This window comes from Cornus florida, unplaced genomic scaffold (genome assembly GCF_030987335.1).
Source record: "Cornus florida cultivar Cherokee Brave unplaced genomic scaffold, ASM3098733v1 CherokeeBrave_3.0.0_Hap2_Chr04, whole genome shotgun sequence".
Lineage (NCBI taxonomy): Eukaryota > Viridiplantae > Streptophyta > Magnoliopsida > Cornales > Cornaceae > Cornus > Cornus florida.
The window spans coordinates 97576995-97596113 of record NW_026775574.1 but is presented as its reverse complement, the minus strand read 5'-3'; the positions used below and the strand labels follow the sequence as shown (position 1 = coordinate 97596113).

At 30.3% G+C, this 19119-nt stretch overlaps 2 protein-coding genes across 26 annotated transcripts in view; both read right to left on the bottom strand.

The window, feature by feature from the left end:
- Positions 1–16573, bottom strand: part of LOC132304111 (uncharacterized) — a 159289-nt gene extending 142716 nt beyond the window's left edge. For 13 of the 25 annotated variants that reach the window (XR_009481508.1, XM_059801636.1, XM_059801639.1 and 10 more), the window contains exons 1-6: positions 14903–16573; positions 11999–12364; positions 11017–11445; positions 7475–7870; positions 6445–6840; positions 3880–4104 (exon numbers count right to left, since the gene is read on the bottom strand). Coding sequence is in view for 24 of the 25 variants with exons in the window: in XM_059801636.1 (XP_059657619.1) it covers positions 3880–4104; positions 6445–6840; positions 7475–7870; positions 11017–11445; positions 11999–12364; positions 14903–16564 (3474 nt within the window). In the remaining variant the exon portion in view is untranslated. The remainder of the gene's footprint in view (positions 1–3879; positions 4105–6444; positions 6841–7474; positions 7871–11016; positions 11446–11998; positions 12365–14902) is intronic. The other 12 variants (XM_059801640.1, XM_059801650.1, XM_059801658.1 and 9 more) reach the window with 10 other exon arrangements.
- Positions 16574–16816: 243 nt separating this feature from the next.
- On the bottom strand, positions 16817–18564 carry LOC132304114 (putative disease resistance protein At5g05400). The gene has a single exon (XM_059801661.1). The coding sequence runs from the start codon at positions 17465–17467 to the stop codon at positions 16817–16819; it is 651 nt and encodes a 216-aa protein (XP_059657644.1). The 5' UTR covers positions 17468–18564.
- Between the last annotated feature and the right edge of the window lie 555 nt (positions 18565–19119).

The window sequence follows — 19119 nt, the reverse complement described above, 5'->3', positions numbered from 1 at the left end:
TTCCACGTGATGATACCAAATAACTCAACAAGTATATCTTAGTCATTAGAAGGAACATAAAAGGAGGGGAAAAAGGCATAGCTTCCCTTGAAAATCTTAACCGCAAACACAATCCATCAACTCTAAATATGGAGTGAAAATAAATAATTAATAGATTTTTAATTGCATAATTTTTTTTAAAATAAAACATATAGTAATAGTACTAAGGAAAATAAAAAAGCGGAGAGAAAAATAGTACCCTAACGGAAAAAGAAAAGAGAAGAGGAGCTAAATTTTAACCTTAAAGGCTTAGACAGTTGAAAAGAACACCGTTGAAATGTGCTTCTTCATCCCTTTTTTCGCTAGAGAAAAATTAATGAATTTTTTAATTCTGGCAAAAGACAAGTTTGTTATTTTGACAATAGAGTGGGGAGAATATTTCCATATTAAAAAATAGTGTGGAGCAACTGCTTCTTAATACTATATTTTTCAATTAAATGTAAATTAATTTAAAAAATGCTTCTTGGGCCAACCATTGCAATCAAAATAATGGGATGGCATTCAAGTAGGACCATTGGGCCCATCATTTCTGTTGGAATGGGTGGGCTTGTAAAGCAAACTACCCATTCAATTAATATTGCAATTAAATATAGAAATTTGAATAAGAGTTGTGATCTGAAGCTGTAATTTTAAAGAATAATAGATGGGGTTTGGGCCCATTAGTTTGAAGTTCAAATCTTTATTTTTTGTATAAAGATAAAAGTACAGAAAAGTATAAAAGTATAAAAGTGGATAACTTTTGCTAATAAATGCATGTTAACACGTTGGGATAAAATGAGTGCACAAGAAGAAGTTTTACTTTCCAAAATAAGCGTAGAGCCATGTAAGCAAACAATTGCTGATGTGGCTCTACACTTTAGTTAAAGTGTAAAATAAAAGCATACCTCTGCGCTGGGGTTGCTCGTGAGATGGTTCTAATATGATAAGTATAAAGCATATACAAAGATTGAAAAGAATATAAAAGTTAATGAAAAATTTCTAATTTAATATATATATATATATATATATATATATATATATACTTGTTAGAAATGCGGTCTGGTGTGTTTGCATGACAATATTGACATGTTTGTATTTAATAGAATAACATGGGTAACCTTATCGAAAAAAAATAATAATATATTAATATGATGTTGTTAATATACAATTAAGGTTACAATAGAATTAGCAAGCTTGGGGGAGAAATTTTTGCAAAAACCTTTTTTGTGATGAAAAAATATATAATATTTTCGGTGCACTAGGCAATCATAACCGTTTATATCTATGCGTGTTGTAAACTCACCGTGCTTGTACAACACGAACGACAGTGATGTGCTCAATGTACCGGGTACAACGAATACTTACTCCTTTGTGATGCAAAAAAATTATATATATATATTAATAAATTAAGTATTCAATAGATTGATGACAAGTGGTAACTCTATATGAATTATATTTTTTTTGTGATTAGTATACATGGTGGTGGTGAGTCCTGACAGGCTTGCTAAGAAAACAATTACTAAACCTTGTTATATATTAGCTCATAAAATTTTATATAAAAACGAGTGAAGAGTACGTTATTGTTTGTCGACCAACAAATAAAAATAAAAATAAAAAATAAGAAATAATTAATTAATTAATAATTCATATTTTATTATTTCTTTACTAAAATAAATCTTTGAATATAAAGAGTATTCATATAACATAAATTGATTTTTTTTATTAGCATTTGAAATTAGAAAGGTGTTTTGATAAGTTTAGTCACTTTCTGGTTTTTTTTTTTTTTTTTTTTATTTTTTTTTTTTTTTTATGTTATCCAAACTAGTAAAATAATATTTTCTCACAATTTTCTTCAAAAATATTCTTGCTAACCAAATAGATGATGGTACTTTCACTACCACTTTTCATCATAATTTTCCATCTAACCAAATGAACCTTAGAAAAACTTAATACATTTAATTTTTACAATTAGTCCTCAAGCTTTGTGGTGGGCATAAAAGGTAAAATTGTAGAAGGAATAAAAAGTATTTATAGGTAAGCATGCATAAAAGTAGAAAATGCACGATAATTTTTCATTCACATTGTTTTTCTTCTTCTTCTTTTCATTTTTTGATAATTTTTGATTCACATAAATTCAGACTTTCTTTCCATAAATTATATATTTATTAATTAATATAAAAAAAATTAAAGAGTTTCTAAAAAAACATGTTTCCTTCTATTCTTTCCAGTGTACTTCTACGTATCACATTAAATTTGGAAAAAGAATTAATACTCTTACATGTTGATGAGTACAGGGTTTGGATCGTAAAATCCTTGATATATAAATTAGATAATAAGATAATAAAATAAGTTACCAATTAAAATAATAATCCTATTTTACCAATTAACTATTAAGTACTAATTTGGATATCAATTTATATTTCTACTACAAAATTAGTTAAAGAATTTAAAACCATTGATTTATAAATTAGATAATAAAATAATAAAATAAATTACCATTTAAAATAATAAATTATATTAAAGAGTTTCTATAAAACATGTTTCCTTCTGTTTTCTTTTCAATAAAATTTAGATTTTCTTTCCATTAATTATATATTTATTAATTATTATAAAAAATATTAAAGAGTTTCTATTAAACATTTTCCCTTCTATTTTCTTTTCAATTTACTTCTACGTATTACGGTAAATTTAGATTTTCTTTTCAGTAAACTCCTACATATCACATAAAATTTGAATTAATGCTTTTACATGTCGATGAGTACAGGGTTTAGATCGAAGGGGTCAAACAAAAGAATAAGACCAGTTAATCAAGAGAAACAATTGCATTGTTTTGCTTTTTGTTTGAGTGGCAAACTTTTTCAATCTTTTTATAATAAAAAATTTTCACGTGCTTATTTCCTAGTTAAAATAAAACTTCTAGGAATATAAAAATGATTGGAGTATCTCTAATTATACATAGATATATAATACGTAGTGTGCAAACATGTATGCTTCTTGTGTCTGAGAGTGGTTGCATATATATATATATATATATATATATATATATATATTATAGACAAGTGTCGCCTGATTGAATATGTGTGCATGTGGTATGAAGACATAAAGCTCTTGTTGGCGACCCATCCAGATTTCACTCTCTTGTGGGCTCGATCCACAAACAAACCAGCCCATCTCCATAGTCAAATGGGCTTTGAGGAGCAGTTCTAGTGACCTTGAGTGGGACACTTGGCCCATATGGCCTATTTCTGCCATTGATTCTTATTTTCCTGTTTTGCCTTTACTTTCTTGTTCTCTTTCCTTCTTGTTAGGAAAGGAAAGAAAAAAATAAATAAATAAATGGGTAAATTAAAAATATTGAACTTAAATTTTATTCGAGAATGTCATATTTTAGTCCAAGAAACTTCCTAATTTGATACTAATTAAAAATATATATATTTTTTAAGAAGAAAATAAAGTGGCTAGTAAGTGTTGATGAGATAATATAATTTGTTGATTGGTAACAAGTTAATAACATACAAACCATTCCCACCCAACTATTAATTAAATGTGCGACCTTTCATGTGGGAGGAGGAAGAAGAAATAAGTTGTTTCATTTGCATTTGTTAGTCAGTAAGTCTTATATATTAATTATTAAAGAATTTGAAGTCATGTACCCACAATATTATTGTTGCTTAAATACAATTACTTTACCACATTAGAGACTTTGTTTTTTGAGTAAAAAAAAATGAAAAGAAAAAGATGATAGAGGAGAGAGGCCAATAGCTTGTGGTTGAAGAGAGATTAATTAATATATAATCTTGGGAGTTAATTAATGACTCTATGGTAATTGTATAGAAAAGCTTAATAGATCTATATACATACCTTGTGGTTGAAGACAATGATCTCATCCACTGAATCACATCTGTAGACTTCATTGGAGGCGATCACATTCACCAATTTATCACATCCCCATACTGTCATGAACCTTAGGCTTTGAAAGGAAACTTGTGCTTCCTTCACTAGGAGTGATTGGTATTGGCCTTCCCATATTGCTGCAAGGCTTTTCAAATTTTCAATCTTTAGTTCCTCCAAGGCAGGGAATGCAACCTGCAAAATTCATTACTATAATGTTACATTTGTAGCCAAGAATCCACCTATTCAGTTATTATTAGTAAATTTTGCAACATTTGGCTCCTACTATTTTAAAATGAAAATTATGAACGCTGCATGAGAAGTAAACTATAGTTATTTTTTTCTTTTTTCCCTAATTTGTTTTCCAGTAAATCTCAGGAAAAAAAGTATTTTAAGAAACCAAATGGTTTTCTTACTATTTTTCAAACAAATGAAGCACAATCAGCTATTCTTGGGCTGTTTTCTCATTTAGGAGCGGAAGGAGCCTATTGGAATTATAAAAAAAAAACCCACATGGCTTATTTCTGCCATGTGATTTTTATTTGATCCTCAAACAAACCAGCCCATCTCCTTAGTCAATGGGCTTTGAGGAACAGGACTAGTGACCTTGAGTGGGACACTTGGCCCACATGGCTTATTTCTGCCATTGATTTTTATTTTCCTGTTTTGTCTTGCGTTCTTGTTCTCTTTGCTTCTTGTCAAGTGTAACAGAGGCCGTTTTTTTTCTTGGAAATAAACTCACACACCAAGGTACTCCTACGGGGACTTGAACCCTCCATGATTCTATTTGGAATGTGAAGAAATACCATTAGACTATACAACCCTTGGTAAGTGTAATAAAATTTGTTTTTAACTTGTTAAAAAAAATTGTAGGTACCAAAGCATAAAAGTAATCTATTCTAATTTATTTCAACAAAATAATAATTATAATAATAATAATAAAACAGAATACTAATGTTTTAAGAAAAAAAATAGGATCCTGATTTTAATTAAAATTGTACAAAAAAAAAGTATATTAAGATATTAAAATTAACTATATATTCAATTCACATCTACAAATTGTCAAATTAGACATGCAAAATGCTTATATTATTTCCCAGCTCAAAACCAAGAACAGGAAATCAAATTTTATTCGAGAATGTCGTTTTTTAGTCCAACAAAAATTTTTTTTTTTTTTTTTAATTTTTTTTTTTAAAAAAGAAAACAAAGTGGCTAGTAGGTGTTGATGCGATGATATAATTTATTGATAGGTAATAAGTTAATAACAGACAAACCAATCCCACCCACCTATTAATTAAATGTGCGCCCTTTCATGTGAGATGAGGAAGAAGAAATAAGTTGTTTCATTTGCATTTTTTAGTCAAAAAGTCTTATATATTAATTATTAAAGAAGTGAAGTCATGTACCCACAATATTATTTTGCTTAAATACAATTACTTTACCGCATTAGAGACTTTGTTTTTCAAGTCATGTAACCATAATATTATTGTGGTTTAGGGTGTACTATTTCCTATTGGTGAGTGACCCTAAAAAATAATAATAATAAAAAAATAAAAAAAAGGTTAATTTAGAAAATATTTTACGGACAGTTGTCAAAAATCAAAAAATAAAAATAAAGAAAATCCTTAGCCGTAAACACAAGCCATCAACTCTAAACCTGGAGTTAAAATAAATAACTAATAGATTTTTTTAATGCATGAGTTTTTTTTTTAATAAAACATATAATAAAATAGTACTCTACCGAAAATAAAAATTGGAGAGAAAAATAGTACCCTAACTTGAGTAGGAAGAAGAAAAGTAAGAAAAGAGGAGCTAAATTTTAAAATCATTTATTTATAAATTAGATAATAAAATAATAAAATAAGTTACCATCTAAAAAAATAATTCTATTTAAAGACAAATTATATTAAAGAGTTTCTATAAAACATGTTCCTTCTGTTTTCTTTTCAATGGTACTTCTATGTATCAACATAAATTTAGAATTTCTTTCCGTAAATTATATATTTATTAATTAATATAAAAAATATTAAAGAGTTTCTAAAAAAACATGTTTCCTTCTATTCTTTCCAATGTTACGTATCACCGTAAATTTAGATTTTCTTTCCAATAAACTCTTACGTATCACATTAAATTTGGAAAAAGAATTAATACTCTTGATGAGTACAGGGTTTGGATCGTCAAATCATTGATTTATAAATTAGATAATGAAATAAGTTACCACTTAAAATAATAATCCTATTTTATCAATTAAGTACTAATTTGGTTATCAATTTATATTTCTACTATCAATTTATATCAATTTACTTTACCGTATTTTATTTTTGTTGTTTAAATACAATTACTTTACCGTATTATAGACTTTGTTTTTTGTGTAAAAAAAAAAGAAAAGAAAAAAAAAAAAAGATGATAGAGGAGAGAGGCCAATAGCTTTTGGTTGAAGAGAACTTAATTAATATACAATCTTGGGAGTTAATTAATGACTTTGTGTTGGATGGTAATTGTATAGAAAAACTTAATAAAGAGCTATTTACATACCTTGTGGTTGAAGAGAGCTTCCACTCTGGGAATGATTTGATCCATTGTTTCTCCTTCTTCTTTGGATTCATGAGTGAAACTTGTGAGGTTTGGCAAGCCTATAAGTTTCAAATACTTCAATTGAGGGAAGACAATGATCTCATCATGCACTACATCTTCTTCTCCTAATTGTCCCCTTTCAACTGCAACTATCTCTTCCACTGAATCACATCTGTAAACTGCATTGGAGGCAATCACATTCACCAATTTATCACAATTCCATACGTCCATGGACCTTAGGCTTTGAAAGGAAACTTGTGCTTCCTTCACTATGAGTGATTGGGATTGGCCTTCCCATATCGCTGTAAGGCTTTTCAAATTTTCAATCTTTAGTTCCTCCAAAGCAGGGAATGCAACCTGCAAAATTCATTACTATAATGTTACATTTGTAGCCAAGAATCCACCTATTCAGTTATTATTAGTAAATTTTGCAACATTTGGCTCCTACTATTTTAAAATGAAAATTTTGAACGCTGCATGAGAAGTAAAGTATAGTTATTTTTTTCTTTTTTCCCTAATTTGTTTTCCAGTAAATCTCAGGGAAAAAAGTATTTTAAGAAACCAAATGGTTTTCTTACTATTTTTCAAACAAATGAAGCACAATCAGCTATTCTTGGGCTGTTTTCTCATTTAGGAGCGGAAGGAGCCTATTGGAATTAAAAAAAAAAACCCAAGTAATACTAAATGTGTGACCTATTCATGTGAGAGGGGGAAGAAGAAATAAGTTGTTTCATTTGCATTTTTTAGTTATATATTAATTATTAAAGAAGTGAAGTCATGTACCCACAATATTTTTGTTGTTTAAATACAATTACTTTACCATATTATAGACTTTGTTTTTTGAGTAAAAAAAAAAAAGATGATAGAGGAGAGAGGCCAATAGATTTTGGTTGAAGAGAGCTTAATTAATATATAATCTTGGGAGTTAATTAATGACTCTGTGTTGGATGGTAATTGTATAGAAAAACTTAATAAAGAGCTATTTACATACCTTGTGGTTGAAGAGAGCTTCCACTCTGGGAATGATTTGATCCATTGTTTCTCCTTCTTCTTTGGATTCATGAGTGAAACTTGTGAGGTTTGGCAAGCCTATAAGTTTCAAATACTTCAATTGAGGGAAGACAATGATCTCATCATGCACTACATCTTCTTCTCCTAATTGTCCCCTTTCAACTGCAACTATCTCTTCCACTGAATCACATCTGTAAACTGCATTGGAGGCAATCACATTCACCAATTTATCACAATTCCATACGTCCATGGACCTTAGGCTTTGAAAGGAAACTTGTGCTTCCTTCACTATGAGTGATTGGGATTGGCCTTCCCATATCGCTGTAAGGCTTTCCAATCTGCCAATATTTAGTACCTCCAAGACAGGAAATGCAACCTGCAAAATTCATTACAATAATGTTACATTTGTAGCCAAGAATCCACCTATTCAGTTATTATTAGTAAATTTTGCAACATTTGGCTCCTACTATTTTAAAATGAAAATTATGAACGCTGCATGAGAAGTCAACTATAGTTATTTTTTTCTTTTTTCCCTAATTTGTTTTCCAGTAAAAACTAGTGTACTCTTGGGAAAAAAAGTATTTTAAGAAACTAAATGGTTTTATTACTATTTTTCAAACAAATGAAGCACAATCCAGCTATTCTTGGGCTGCTTTCTCATTTAGAAGCGGAAGGAGCCTATTGGAATTAAAAAACCCAAGTAATTCTTTGCTTCTGCTATGACTATTCTCTTATTTTTGAGTTAGATTTAGAAAGAAATTATGCTCTGTTTTTGTAATATCCATTTTAATATGCTATTTTAATCTGAGATTAGAATATTTTTTTTTGATATAGATTAAACTTATATCCATTTTAAAATTGCAATTGAATATATAAATTTGAATAAACATAATAGGATAAGTTAATTTATGAAATTATGCTAATAAATGCATGGTAGTAATGTGATGCGCATCTATAAATATTAAAATAAAACTTCTATCTTATATTAAAATAAAACTGGTTTCCAGTAAAAACAAGTGGTCTTGTTATCTTATATTTTTCAAACAAATGAAGCACAATCACATAGGTTTATTATTATTATTCAAACAAATGAAGCACAATCCAGCTCTTCTTGGGCTGCTTTCTCATTTAGGAGCCTACTAGTCTTTGGAATTAAAAAAACCCAAGTAAAATTTTGATTCTTAATTACATTTAGAGAGAAATTATGCTCTGTTTTTGGAATATCCATTTTAATATGCTATTTTATCTGAGATTAGAATATTTTTATTTGATCTAGATTCAACTTATATCCATTTTAAAATTGCAATTGAATATACAAATTTGAATAAACATAATAGGAAAATTTAGCTTAAGAAATTATGCTAATAAATGCACGTGGCATGGTAGTAATGTGATGCGCATTTATAAATATTTATACTATTATTAAAAGTACAAGGGTGTCAAGAATTTCAAATCATTGATTTATAAATTCAATAATAAAATAACTTACCAATTAAAACAATAATATTATTTTATTTAGGATTTTATCTGTGCTAAGTACTAATTTGGTTTTCAATTTAGATTTCTACCACAACATAAGTTAAAAATTTTAAAATCATTTATTTATAAATTAGATAATAAAATAATAAAATAAGTTACCATCTAAAATAATAATTCTATTTAAAGACAAATTATATTAAAGAGTTTCTATAAAACATGTTCCTTCTGTTTTCTTTTCAATGGTACTTCTATGTATCAACATAAATTTAGACTTTCTTTCCGTAAATTATGTATTTATTAATTAATATAAAAAATATTAAAAAGTTTCTAAACAAACATGTTTCCTTCTATTCTTTCCAATGTTACGTATCACCGTAAATTTAGATTTTCTTTCCAATAAACTCTTACGTATCACCGTAAATTTAGATTTTCTTTCCAATAAACTCTTACGTATCACATTAAATTTGAAAAAAGAATTAATACTCTTGATGAGTACAGTTTGGATCGTCAAATCATTGATTTATGAATTAGATAATAAAATAATAAAATAAGTTACAAATTAAAATAATAATCCTATTTTATCAATTAAGCACTAATTTGGTTATCAATTTATATTTCTACTACAAAATAGGTTAAAGAATTTAAAACCATTGATTTATAAATTAGATAATAAAATAATAAAATAAATTACCATTTAAAATAATAAATTATATTAAAGAGTTTCTATAAGACATGTTTCCTTCTGTTTTCTTTTCAATAAAATTTAGATTTTCTTTCCATTAATTATATATTTATTAATTAATATAAAAATAATTAAAGATTTTCTAAAAAACATTTTCCCTTCTATTTTCTTGTCAATTTACTTCTACGTATTACGGTAAATTTAGATTTTCTTTTCAATAAACTCCTACATATCACATAAAATTTGAATTAATGCTCTTACATGTTGATGAGTACAGGGTTTAGATGGAAGGGGTCAAACAAAAGAATAAGACCAGTTAATTCAAGAGAAACAATTGCATTGTTTTGCTTTTGGTTTGAGTGGCGAACTTTTTCAATCTTTTTATAATAAAAAATTTTCACGTGCGTTTTTTCTAGTTAAAATAAAATTTCTAAGAATATAAAAATGACTGGAATATCTCTAATTATATATACATATATAATTATACGTAGTGTGCAAACATGTATGCTTCATGTGTCTGAGAGTAGTTGCATATATATATATATTATTATATATATATAATAGACAAGTGTCTCCTGAATGAATACGTGTGCGTGTGCGTGTGGTATAAAGACATAAAGCTCTTGTTGGCTGCTGCCCACGCAGATTTTACTCTCTTGTGGGCTCGTTGATCCTCAAACAAACCAGCCCATCTCCATAGTCAATGGGCTTCGAGGAGCAGTTCGAGTGACCTTGAGTGGGACAATTGGCCCACATGACCTGTTTCTGCCATTGATTCTTATTTTCCCGTTTTGCCTTACTTTCTTGTTCTCTTTCCTTCTAGTTAGGAAAAAAAAAAAAAAAATTGGTTAAATTAAAAATATGGAACTTAAATTTTATTCGAGAATGTCATATTTAGTCCAAGAAACTTCCTAATTTGATACTAATTAAAAAATATATATTTTCTTAAGAAGAAAATAAAGTGGCTAGTAAGTGTTGATGAGATGATATAATTTGTTGATGGGTAAGAAGTTAATAACATACAAACCACTCTCACCCACCTATTAACTAAATGTGTGACCTTCCATGTGAGAGGGGGAAGAAGAAATAAGTTGTTTCATTTGCATTTTTTAGTTATATATTAATTATTAAAGAAGTGAAGTCATGTACCCACAATATTTTTGTTGTTTAAATACAATTACTTTACCGTAAAAAAAAAAAAGAAAAGAAAAGAAAAGAAAAAGAAAAAGATGATAGAGGAGAGAGGCCAATTGCTTTTGGTTGAAGAGAGCTTAATTAATATATAATCTTGGGAGTTAATTAATGACTCTGTGTTGGATGGTAATTGTATAGAAAAACTTAATAGAGAGCTATTTACATACCTTGTGGTTGAAGAGAGCTTCCACTCTGGGAATGATTTGATCCACTGTTTCTTCTAATTCTTTGGATCCAAGAGTGAAACTTTTGAGGTTTGGCAAGTCTTCAAGTCTCAAATTCTTCAATTGAGGGAAGACAATGATCTCATCATGCACTACATCTTCTTCTCTTAATTGTCCCATTTTAACTGCAACTATCTCTTCCACTGAAGCACATGAACCAACATTAAGTTTTTCTAGCTTCTTTAAGCTTGGGAGCACATTGGAGGCAATCACATTCACCAATTTATGACATTCCCATACGTCCAAGGACCTTAGGCTTTGAAAGGAAACTTGTGCTTCCTTCACTAGGAGTGATTGGGATTGGCCTTCCCATATCGCTGTAAGGCTTTCTAATTCTCTAATATATAGTTCCTCCGGGGCAGGGAATGCAACCTGCAAAATTCATTACTATAATGTTACATTTGTAGCCAAGAATCCACCTATTCAGTTATTATTAGTAAATTTTGCAACAATTATATTTTCTGTTTTCTTCATACTATCCAAACTAGCAAAATAATATTTTCTCACAATTTTCTTCAAAAATATTCTTGCTAACCAAATAGATGATGGAAACTTGATTTTTTTTTTCTTTCACTATCACTTTTCATCATAATTTTTCATCTAAACAAACGAACCTTGGAAAAACTTAATACATCGGGGGCATAAAAGGTAAAATTGTAGAATGAATAAAAAGTATTTATAGGTAAGCATGCATAAAAATAGAAAAGGCACGATAATTTTTCATTCACATCGTTTTTCTTCTTCTTCTTTTCATTTTTTGATAAGTAATTATAGTCCCAGTGGAAATTTAATTAAATGGGCAACTTTTCATGTGGGATGAGGAAGAGGAAATAAGTTGTTTCATTTACATTTTTTAGTCAGTAAATCTTATACATTAATTATTAAAGAAGTGACGTCATGGGAGTTAATGAATCTATGTACATACCTTGTGGTTGAAGAGGGTTTCCACTCTGGGCAACTCTTCAAGTTCCAAATACTTCAATTGAGGGAAGACAATGATCTCGTCATGCACTCCATCTTTTTCTCCTAATTGTCCCCTTTCAACTGCAAATATCTCTTTCACTGAATCACATTTGGAGACTTTAAGTTTTTCTAGCTTTTGTAAGCTTGGGAGCACATTGGAGGCAATCACATTCACCAATTTATCACAATTCCATACGTCCATGGACCTTAGGCTTTGAAAGGAAACTTGTGCTTCCTTCACTATGAGTGATTGGGATTGGCCTTCCCATATCGCTGTAAGGCTTTTCAAATTTTCAATCTTTAGTTCCTCCAAAGCAGGGAATGCAACCTGCAAAATTCATTACTATAATGTTACATTTGTAGCCAAGAATCCACCTATTCAGTTATTATTAGTAAATTTTGCAACATTTGGCTCCTACTATTTTAAAATGAAAATTTTGAACGCTGCATGAGAAGTAAAGTATAGTTATTTTTTTCTTTTTTCCCTAATTTGTTTTCCAGTAAATCTCAGGGAAAAAAGTATTTTAAGAAACCAAATGGTTTTCTTACTATTTTTCAAACAAATGAAGCACAATCAGCTATTCTTGGGCTGTTTTCTCATTTAGGAGCGGAAGGAGCCTATTGGAATTAAAAAAAAAAACCCAAGTAATACTTTGCTTCTGCTATATGACTATTTTCTTATTTTTGAGTTAGATTTAGAAAGAAATTATGCTCTGTTTTTGTAATATTCATTTTAATATGCTATTTTATCTGAGATTAGAATATTTTTATTTGATATAGATTAAGCTTATATCCATTTTATAATTGCAATTGAATATATAAATATGAATAAACATAATAGGATAAGTTAATTTACGAAATTATGCTAATAAATGCATGGTAGTAATGTGATGTGCATCTATAAATATTAAAATAAAACTTCTAAGAATATAAAAATTACTGGAATATCTCTAATTATATATACATATATAATTATACATGCATGCTTCATGTCTGTCTGAGAGTGGTTGCATATATATATATATATATAGACAAGTGTCTCCTGATTGACTATGGGTGCATGTGGTACGAAGACATAAAGCTCTTGTTGACGGCCCATCCAGATTTCACTCTCTCGTGGGCTCCTTGATCCTCAAACAAACCAGCCCATCTCCTTAGTCAATGGGCTTTGAGGAACAGGTCTAGTGACCTTGAGTGGGACACTTGGCCCACATGGCTTATTTCTGCCATTGATTTTTATTTTCCTGCTTTGTCTTGCGTTCTTGTTCTCTTTGCTTCTTGTCAAGTGTAACAGAGTGTTTTTCGTTTTTTTTTTTTTTTGGGAAATAAACTCACACACCAAGGTACTCCTACAGGGACTTGAACCCTCCATGATTCTATTTAGAATGTGAGGAAGTACCATTAGACTATACAACCCTTGGTAAATGTAATAAAATTTGTTTTTAACTTGTTAAAAAAAATTGTAGGTACCAAAGCATAAAAGTAATCTATTCTAATTTATTTCAACAAAATAATAATTATAATAATAATAATAAAACAGAATACTAATGTTTTAAGAAAAAAAATAGGATCCTGAATTTAATTAAAATTGTACAAAAAAAAAGTATATTAAGATATTAAAATTAACTATATATTTGATTCATATCTACAAATTGTCAAATTAGACATGCAAAATGCTTATATTATTTCCCAGCTCAAAACCAAGAACAGGAAATCAAATTTTATTCGAGAATGTCGTTTTTTAGTCCAACAAACTTACTAATTTGATACTACCTAAAAATGCTTTTTTTTTTTTTTTAAGAAGAAAACAAAGTGGCTAGTAGGTGTTGATACGATGATATAATTTATTGATAGGTAATAAGTTAATAACAGACAAACCAATCCCACACACCTATTAATTAAATGTGCGACCTTTCATGTGAGATGAGGAAGAAGAAATAAGTTGTTTCATTTGCATTTTTTAGTCAAAAAGTCTTATATATTAATTATTAAAGAAGTGAAGTCATGTACCCACAATATTATTTTGCTTAAATACAATTACTTTACCGCATTAGACACTTTGTTTTTCAAGTCATGTAATCATAATATTATCGTGGTTTAGGGTGTACTATTTTCTATTGGTGAGTGACCCTAAAAAAAAATAATAAAAAATATAAAAAAAGGTTAATTTAGAAAATATTTTACAGACAGTTGTCAAAAATCAAAAAATAAAAATAAAGAAAACATTTTAAATGAAATTTTTTTTTTAGAAAATATTTTACAAATAAAACATTAGGTCTCGACAAATGAACCCTAGATGTAGATACAGGAAATTATGCTCTGTTTTTGTAATATCATTTTAATATGCCATTTTATCTAAGATTAAAATATTTATATTTGATCTAGATTAAACTGATATCCATTTTGAAATTGCAATTGAATATATAAATTTGAATAACCATAATAAGAAAAGGTAGTGTAAAAAAAGTATACTAATAAATGCATGTTATGTTAGCATAGTAGTAATGTTGATGCCCATCTATAAATATTAAAATAAAACTTTTAAGAATATAAAAATTACTGAAATATCTCTAATTATATAATTAGACGTATCGTGCATGACACATGTGACATGTATGCTTCATGTGTGTCTGAGAATGATTGCATATATACATATATATATATATATATATATAGACAAGTGTCTGCTGATTGAATATGTATGCATGCAGCCCATCCAGATTTTACTCTCTCGTGGGCTCCTCGATCCTCAAACAAACCAGCCCATCTCCTTAGTCAATGGGCTTTGAGGAACAGGTGCCCACTTATAGCTTATTTCTGCCACTGATTCTTATTTTAGTAATTATAAGGTAAGTGTTGAGCATACCTTATCGTTAAACAAAGCTTGCACAAGGGTAGACGTGTTGCAGTCCCTAGTTGTCGACTTCTTCATATTGACATAGAAACTTCTGAAATTGGGTAGATCCTTCAACTCTATTTCCTTTAAATGGTCAAAAACAATAACTTCATCCATGACTTCCTGGTCATCTCTGACTATTTCCTCCATGATTTCACAATTTCTTACACTTAATTTTTGGAGTTGTGAAAGACTTCTTGCAGCGGCTGAGGAAAAGAGATATATCATTAATTTACAGTTTTCAACTTTTAACAAACTTAATTCACGAAATGAAACAGATCCGCATAGTCCCTTAGGAACATTCTCTCTCAAGTCTTCCAAATACAGTACTTCAGCTTTCTCCATCAAAATGTTAAGCTCCTTCTTCAAAGGGAAACCCACTACTTTCAATATCCTTGTTGCTGATGAAGGTCGCTCCCAAATACTAAGCTTGCTCCCAATGGATATTTGAAATCTGTTCAACGACTTAAACAGGGGCTCAAAAACTTGTAAACTGATTATGTGGTTCAATGAGTTTAGTTCATTAAGACTTGCATTGTCTTTAACCTCCCATTGGTCAAACTCATTTGGAATGTACAATTCCTCAAGTTGGGATAGACTTGATATGACACCTGAGGGAATGATCATGAGCTTGTCACAGTCCCTCAGATCCAACAACCGCAAGCGAGTCAACTGGCCTATTTCTGGAGCCAGTTCTCTGAGATCAGAATCTTTAATGCATAGTATCTCAAGTTTTTTAAATTCCTTGAGAAAAGCTACCTTCACCAATTTGCAGTTGTATAGACATAACATCCTAAGATTTTTAAGTGACGACGGTAGTTCCGAAATCTGCATGTCACGCAATTGTAAAACTTCAAGCTTTTCCATCCCTTTAAAAAAGTTACTTGGAACTTCTGATGAAAGATTGTGGAATTCCAACATTAAGGTGTGTAGTTCTGAACATTCTAAATCATTGGGAAGCACACAATCATTATTGAACCTTAATGAGATTGCTTTGCATTGTTTATATTCATCCTCATCTGGCCAAAACCTGACACCATCTTTCACTAGAAACTTGGTATCTTCCTCTTTTGATGCAATCCAAATGGCGAAATCTCGAGTGACATCGTGCATTTTCACCAAGTCTTTCTCACTACCGTCTAATAACAAAGAGGATGTCTTGAGCGTCGTGACCAACACATGTGCTCTATTCCTTGCTTCTTCCATTGTATCCACGCCTTGGAGAAGCCTCAATCCAACTCCATACCTTACCAAGTTATCAATGGAAATCTCAACATCTTCTCCGAACAAACAACAAAGCAAAAAAATTGATTTCGCATCAGCATGCTCCAGGTTGTTGTAGCTAAACTCTATGGGTGAATAGACTTTTGTGCTCCATCTTGGAATGTTCTTTGCGGTGGAATTTCTCAATTGTTGAAGTGCATCTTTCCATTCCCTCTTACTCTTCTTCATTAGTGCTCCTCCAACTGCAAGTATTACCAATGGCAAACATGCACATTCTTCACACACCGCTTCCGCTACAGAACGCATGTCAGCTTTGATGGAATCTCCAACCTTCTTCTCGAACAGGGACCATGCTTCATCTTTCAATAAGACTCCAATTTGGAAGTTCACATTTTCAGGAACCCCCATTGCTTCGCACGCATCTGGTTGCCGAGAGGTCAACAGAATTTTGCAACCTTTGGTTTGATCATCTATAGTCGGAAATCCTATGTCCTCCAATTTAGTTTGACCATTCCAAACATCATCGACCAATACAAGGATCTTTTTACCATTTTTCAATCTTTTGAGCAACAGTTCCTTCCTTGCATCTTCAGTCTTTTTATCTAAAGTCAGATTCAAACCCTCTGCAAGTTTTTCTTGAATTTCTATCACATTAGGATTCTAGGTGAAAACTATCTCGACGATCTCATCAAAAAGATTATGCTTTTCGGCTTGTTGGGTAACTTCTTTCGTCATCCTAGTCTTTCCAACACCAGGCATTCCATATATTCCAATCTTGTAAGTCCCGTCATCTTTTAGTGCCTTCATAATCTCTTTAAAAACCAACTCCCTGGATTGAAAACTCACATAGCTTGTGCTGTAACTTCTGTGCCAAATACGAGTTAGACGACGTCGGTGTCCAACAGAATCAAATTTGCCGGCGGCCTCTATAAGCTTGGTAACATCAGGCGTCTTCTTTTTCCCTTCCTTACCCAACCGGTAACGTGAGCAAACATCAAGACACTTGAGATTATCTTTGCCTTGGAGTAACCTGATCTTGTCTTGTTCCAGCGTCGGCAATAAGTTCCCCACTTCCGTCAGCCATTTCGAAACTTCCTCGTAAATGTCTTCAGCATTGTCCCTGGCTTTATCGACCTCTGTCTGGACCCTTGTATGGGCATTTTTGAGATTGGCAACTTCATCTGCGAAATCCCGAATGTTTTTCTCGCAGTGAATCATGTAACCATAGTGACGACTGATGACTGCGTACAAGCTGTCTCTGATGGGCTCCAATATCGTTCCCGCAACATTAATAGCAATACCCTCCGCCATTTTTAACTCACCAGCAACAACCTTTAATTTATTTCTTTCTATTTTCTCTCTCTAAGCAGACAGGTGCAATACAGAATACAAAGGAAAGCTACGACTTTTTTTTTTTCTTTTTTTTTTTTTGGGAAAAAGGAAAAAGGTAAGAAATTAAAGGAAGAGACTTCAAGACAAATACACAGTTTGATTTTGGATTAACGACAAACAAAAGTGAAAGATTTTCTTTTTTCTTTATAGGTAATGAAAAGTGAAGATTCACAAGGAGACACTGGAGAGATACAAATTGAGGTGTAAGAGAGCCTAATTCAAATTTAACAGAAAAACTAAGGGACAGAATGTGGGAAATTGAAGACACTGAAGGGAAAAAAAGAAGCAGATGATGCAATACAAAGGAAATGGAAGTAATAGAAACTAATACACGAAGCTAAAAGACAGTTGTTGTTGAGGAAACTAAAAATGAGATTTTTTTTGAATTTTTTTTCGGAAGGAAAAGTGAAGATTCACAAGAATTTTTTTATTTTTATTTTTTATTTTTGGGATAAGGAAAAAGCTAAGAAATTAAAGGAAGAGACTTCAAGACAAATACACAGAGTTTGATTTTTGAATTAATGACAAACAAAAGTAAAAGATTTTCTTTTTTTTCTTTTAGGGAATGAAAAGTGAAGATTCACAAGGAGACACTCGAGAGAGATACAAATTGAAGACACGAAGGGAAAAAAAGAAGCAGCAGATGATGCAATACAAAGGAAATGGAAGTAATAGAAACTAATACACGAAGCTAAAAGACAGTTGTTGTTGAGGAAACTAAAAATGAGATTTAAACATACCTCTGACTTATGCCAATCTTGTCCGGATAATGCAAGCTATATATATCCCAAATCCAAATGCACCAATTGACTCTGATTTTCAGTGACAGACAGATCGAACCAGAGAAATCAAATAGATGATCGGAAAGTGAAGATTCAGTAGATGGACGATGGTGAGACTGTGAGATGAGTAAGAGGGATCAGATATGGACGGATTGCAGATAGAGAGAGAGAGAGAGGAATGCAAATTCAGATGTGAGAGAGAGATAGACTCATCATCAGCAGGAAAAGTAAAATGATAAGTAATTATTGATTAGAACCACAAAAAGAAAAAAATTAAATAAATAAATAAAAAGAAGAAAAAGAGATTTTTCATTGTCAGTCATCATCACACTGTACGATTTGATATGGTGCTGGCAAAGTTACCTAAAGCCCAAATAAAGTGCATGAAATTTTACTACTAGTAGTATTCTACGTACAACCCTAAATTTTAAATTAATAATAATACTAACTCCTTCTTGCATAATAACTTAAATTTACAGTTTTTAACTCTAGAGTATGAATTTTTTTTAAAAATCATGTAATTCTTGAAAATATAATTTTGATTTTGTTTTTAAAATTGGTAAAACTGAATAATAGTTTTGATGAAAAATTAGGACGTAGTAATCTAAAATGCAGTTCAGAATAACAGTAGCTCTAAATATGAATAGTAAATGGAGTTTAATACCTAAAATCTAAAACTAAAATATGAATATAAAATTCTAATTGCTATAGTGACTCATGTGTCAATCAAATTTGGATAGTGGAATATTTTTCCCTAAAGGATTTCAATAAAATAGAATTTCATTGTGC

What these genes read in the sequence shown, in the direction of transcription:
- LOC132304114 (XM_059801661.1), bottom strand. Translation starts at nt 17,467, where the DNA reads ATGGCGGAGGGTATTGCTATTAATGTTGCGGGAACGATATTGGAGCCC.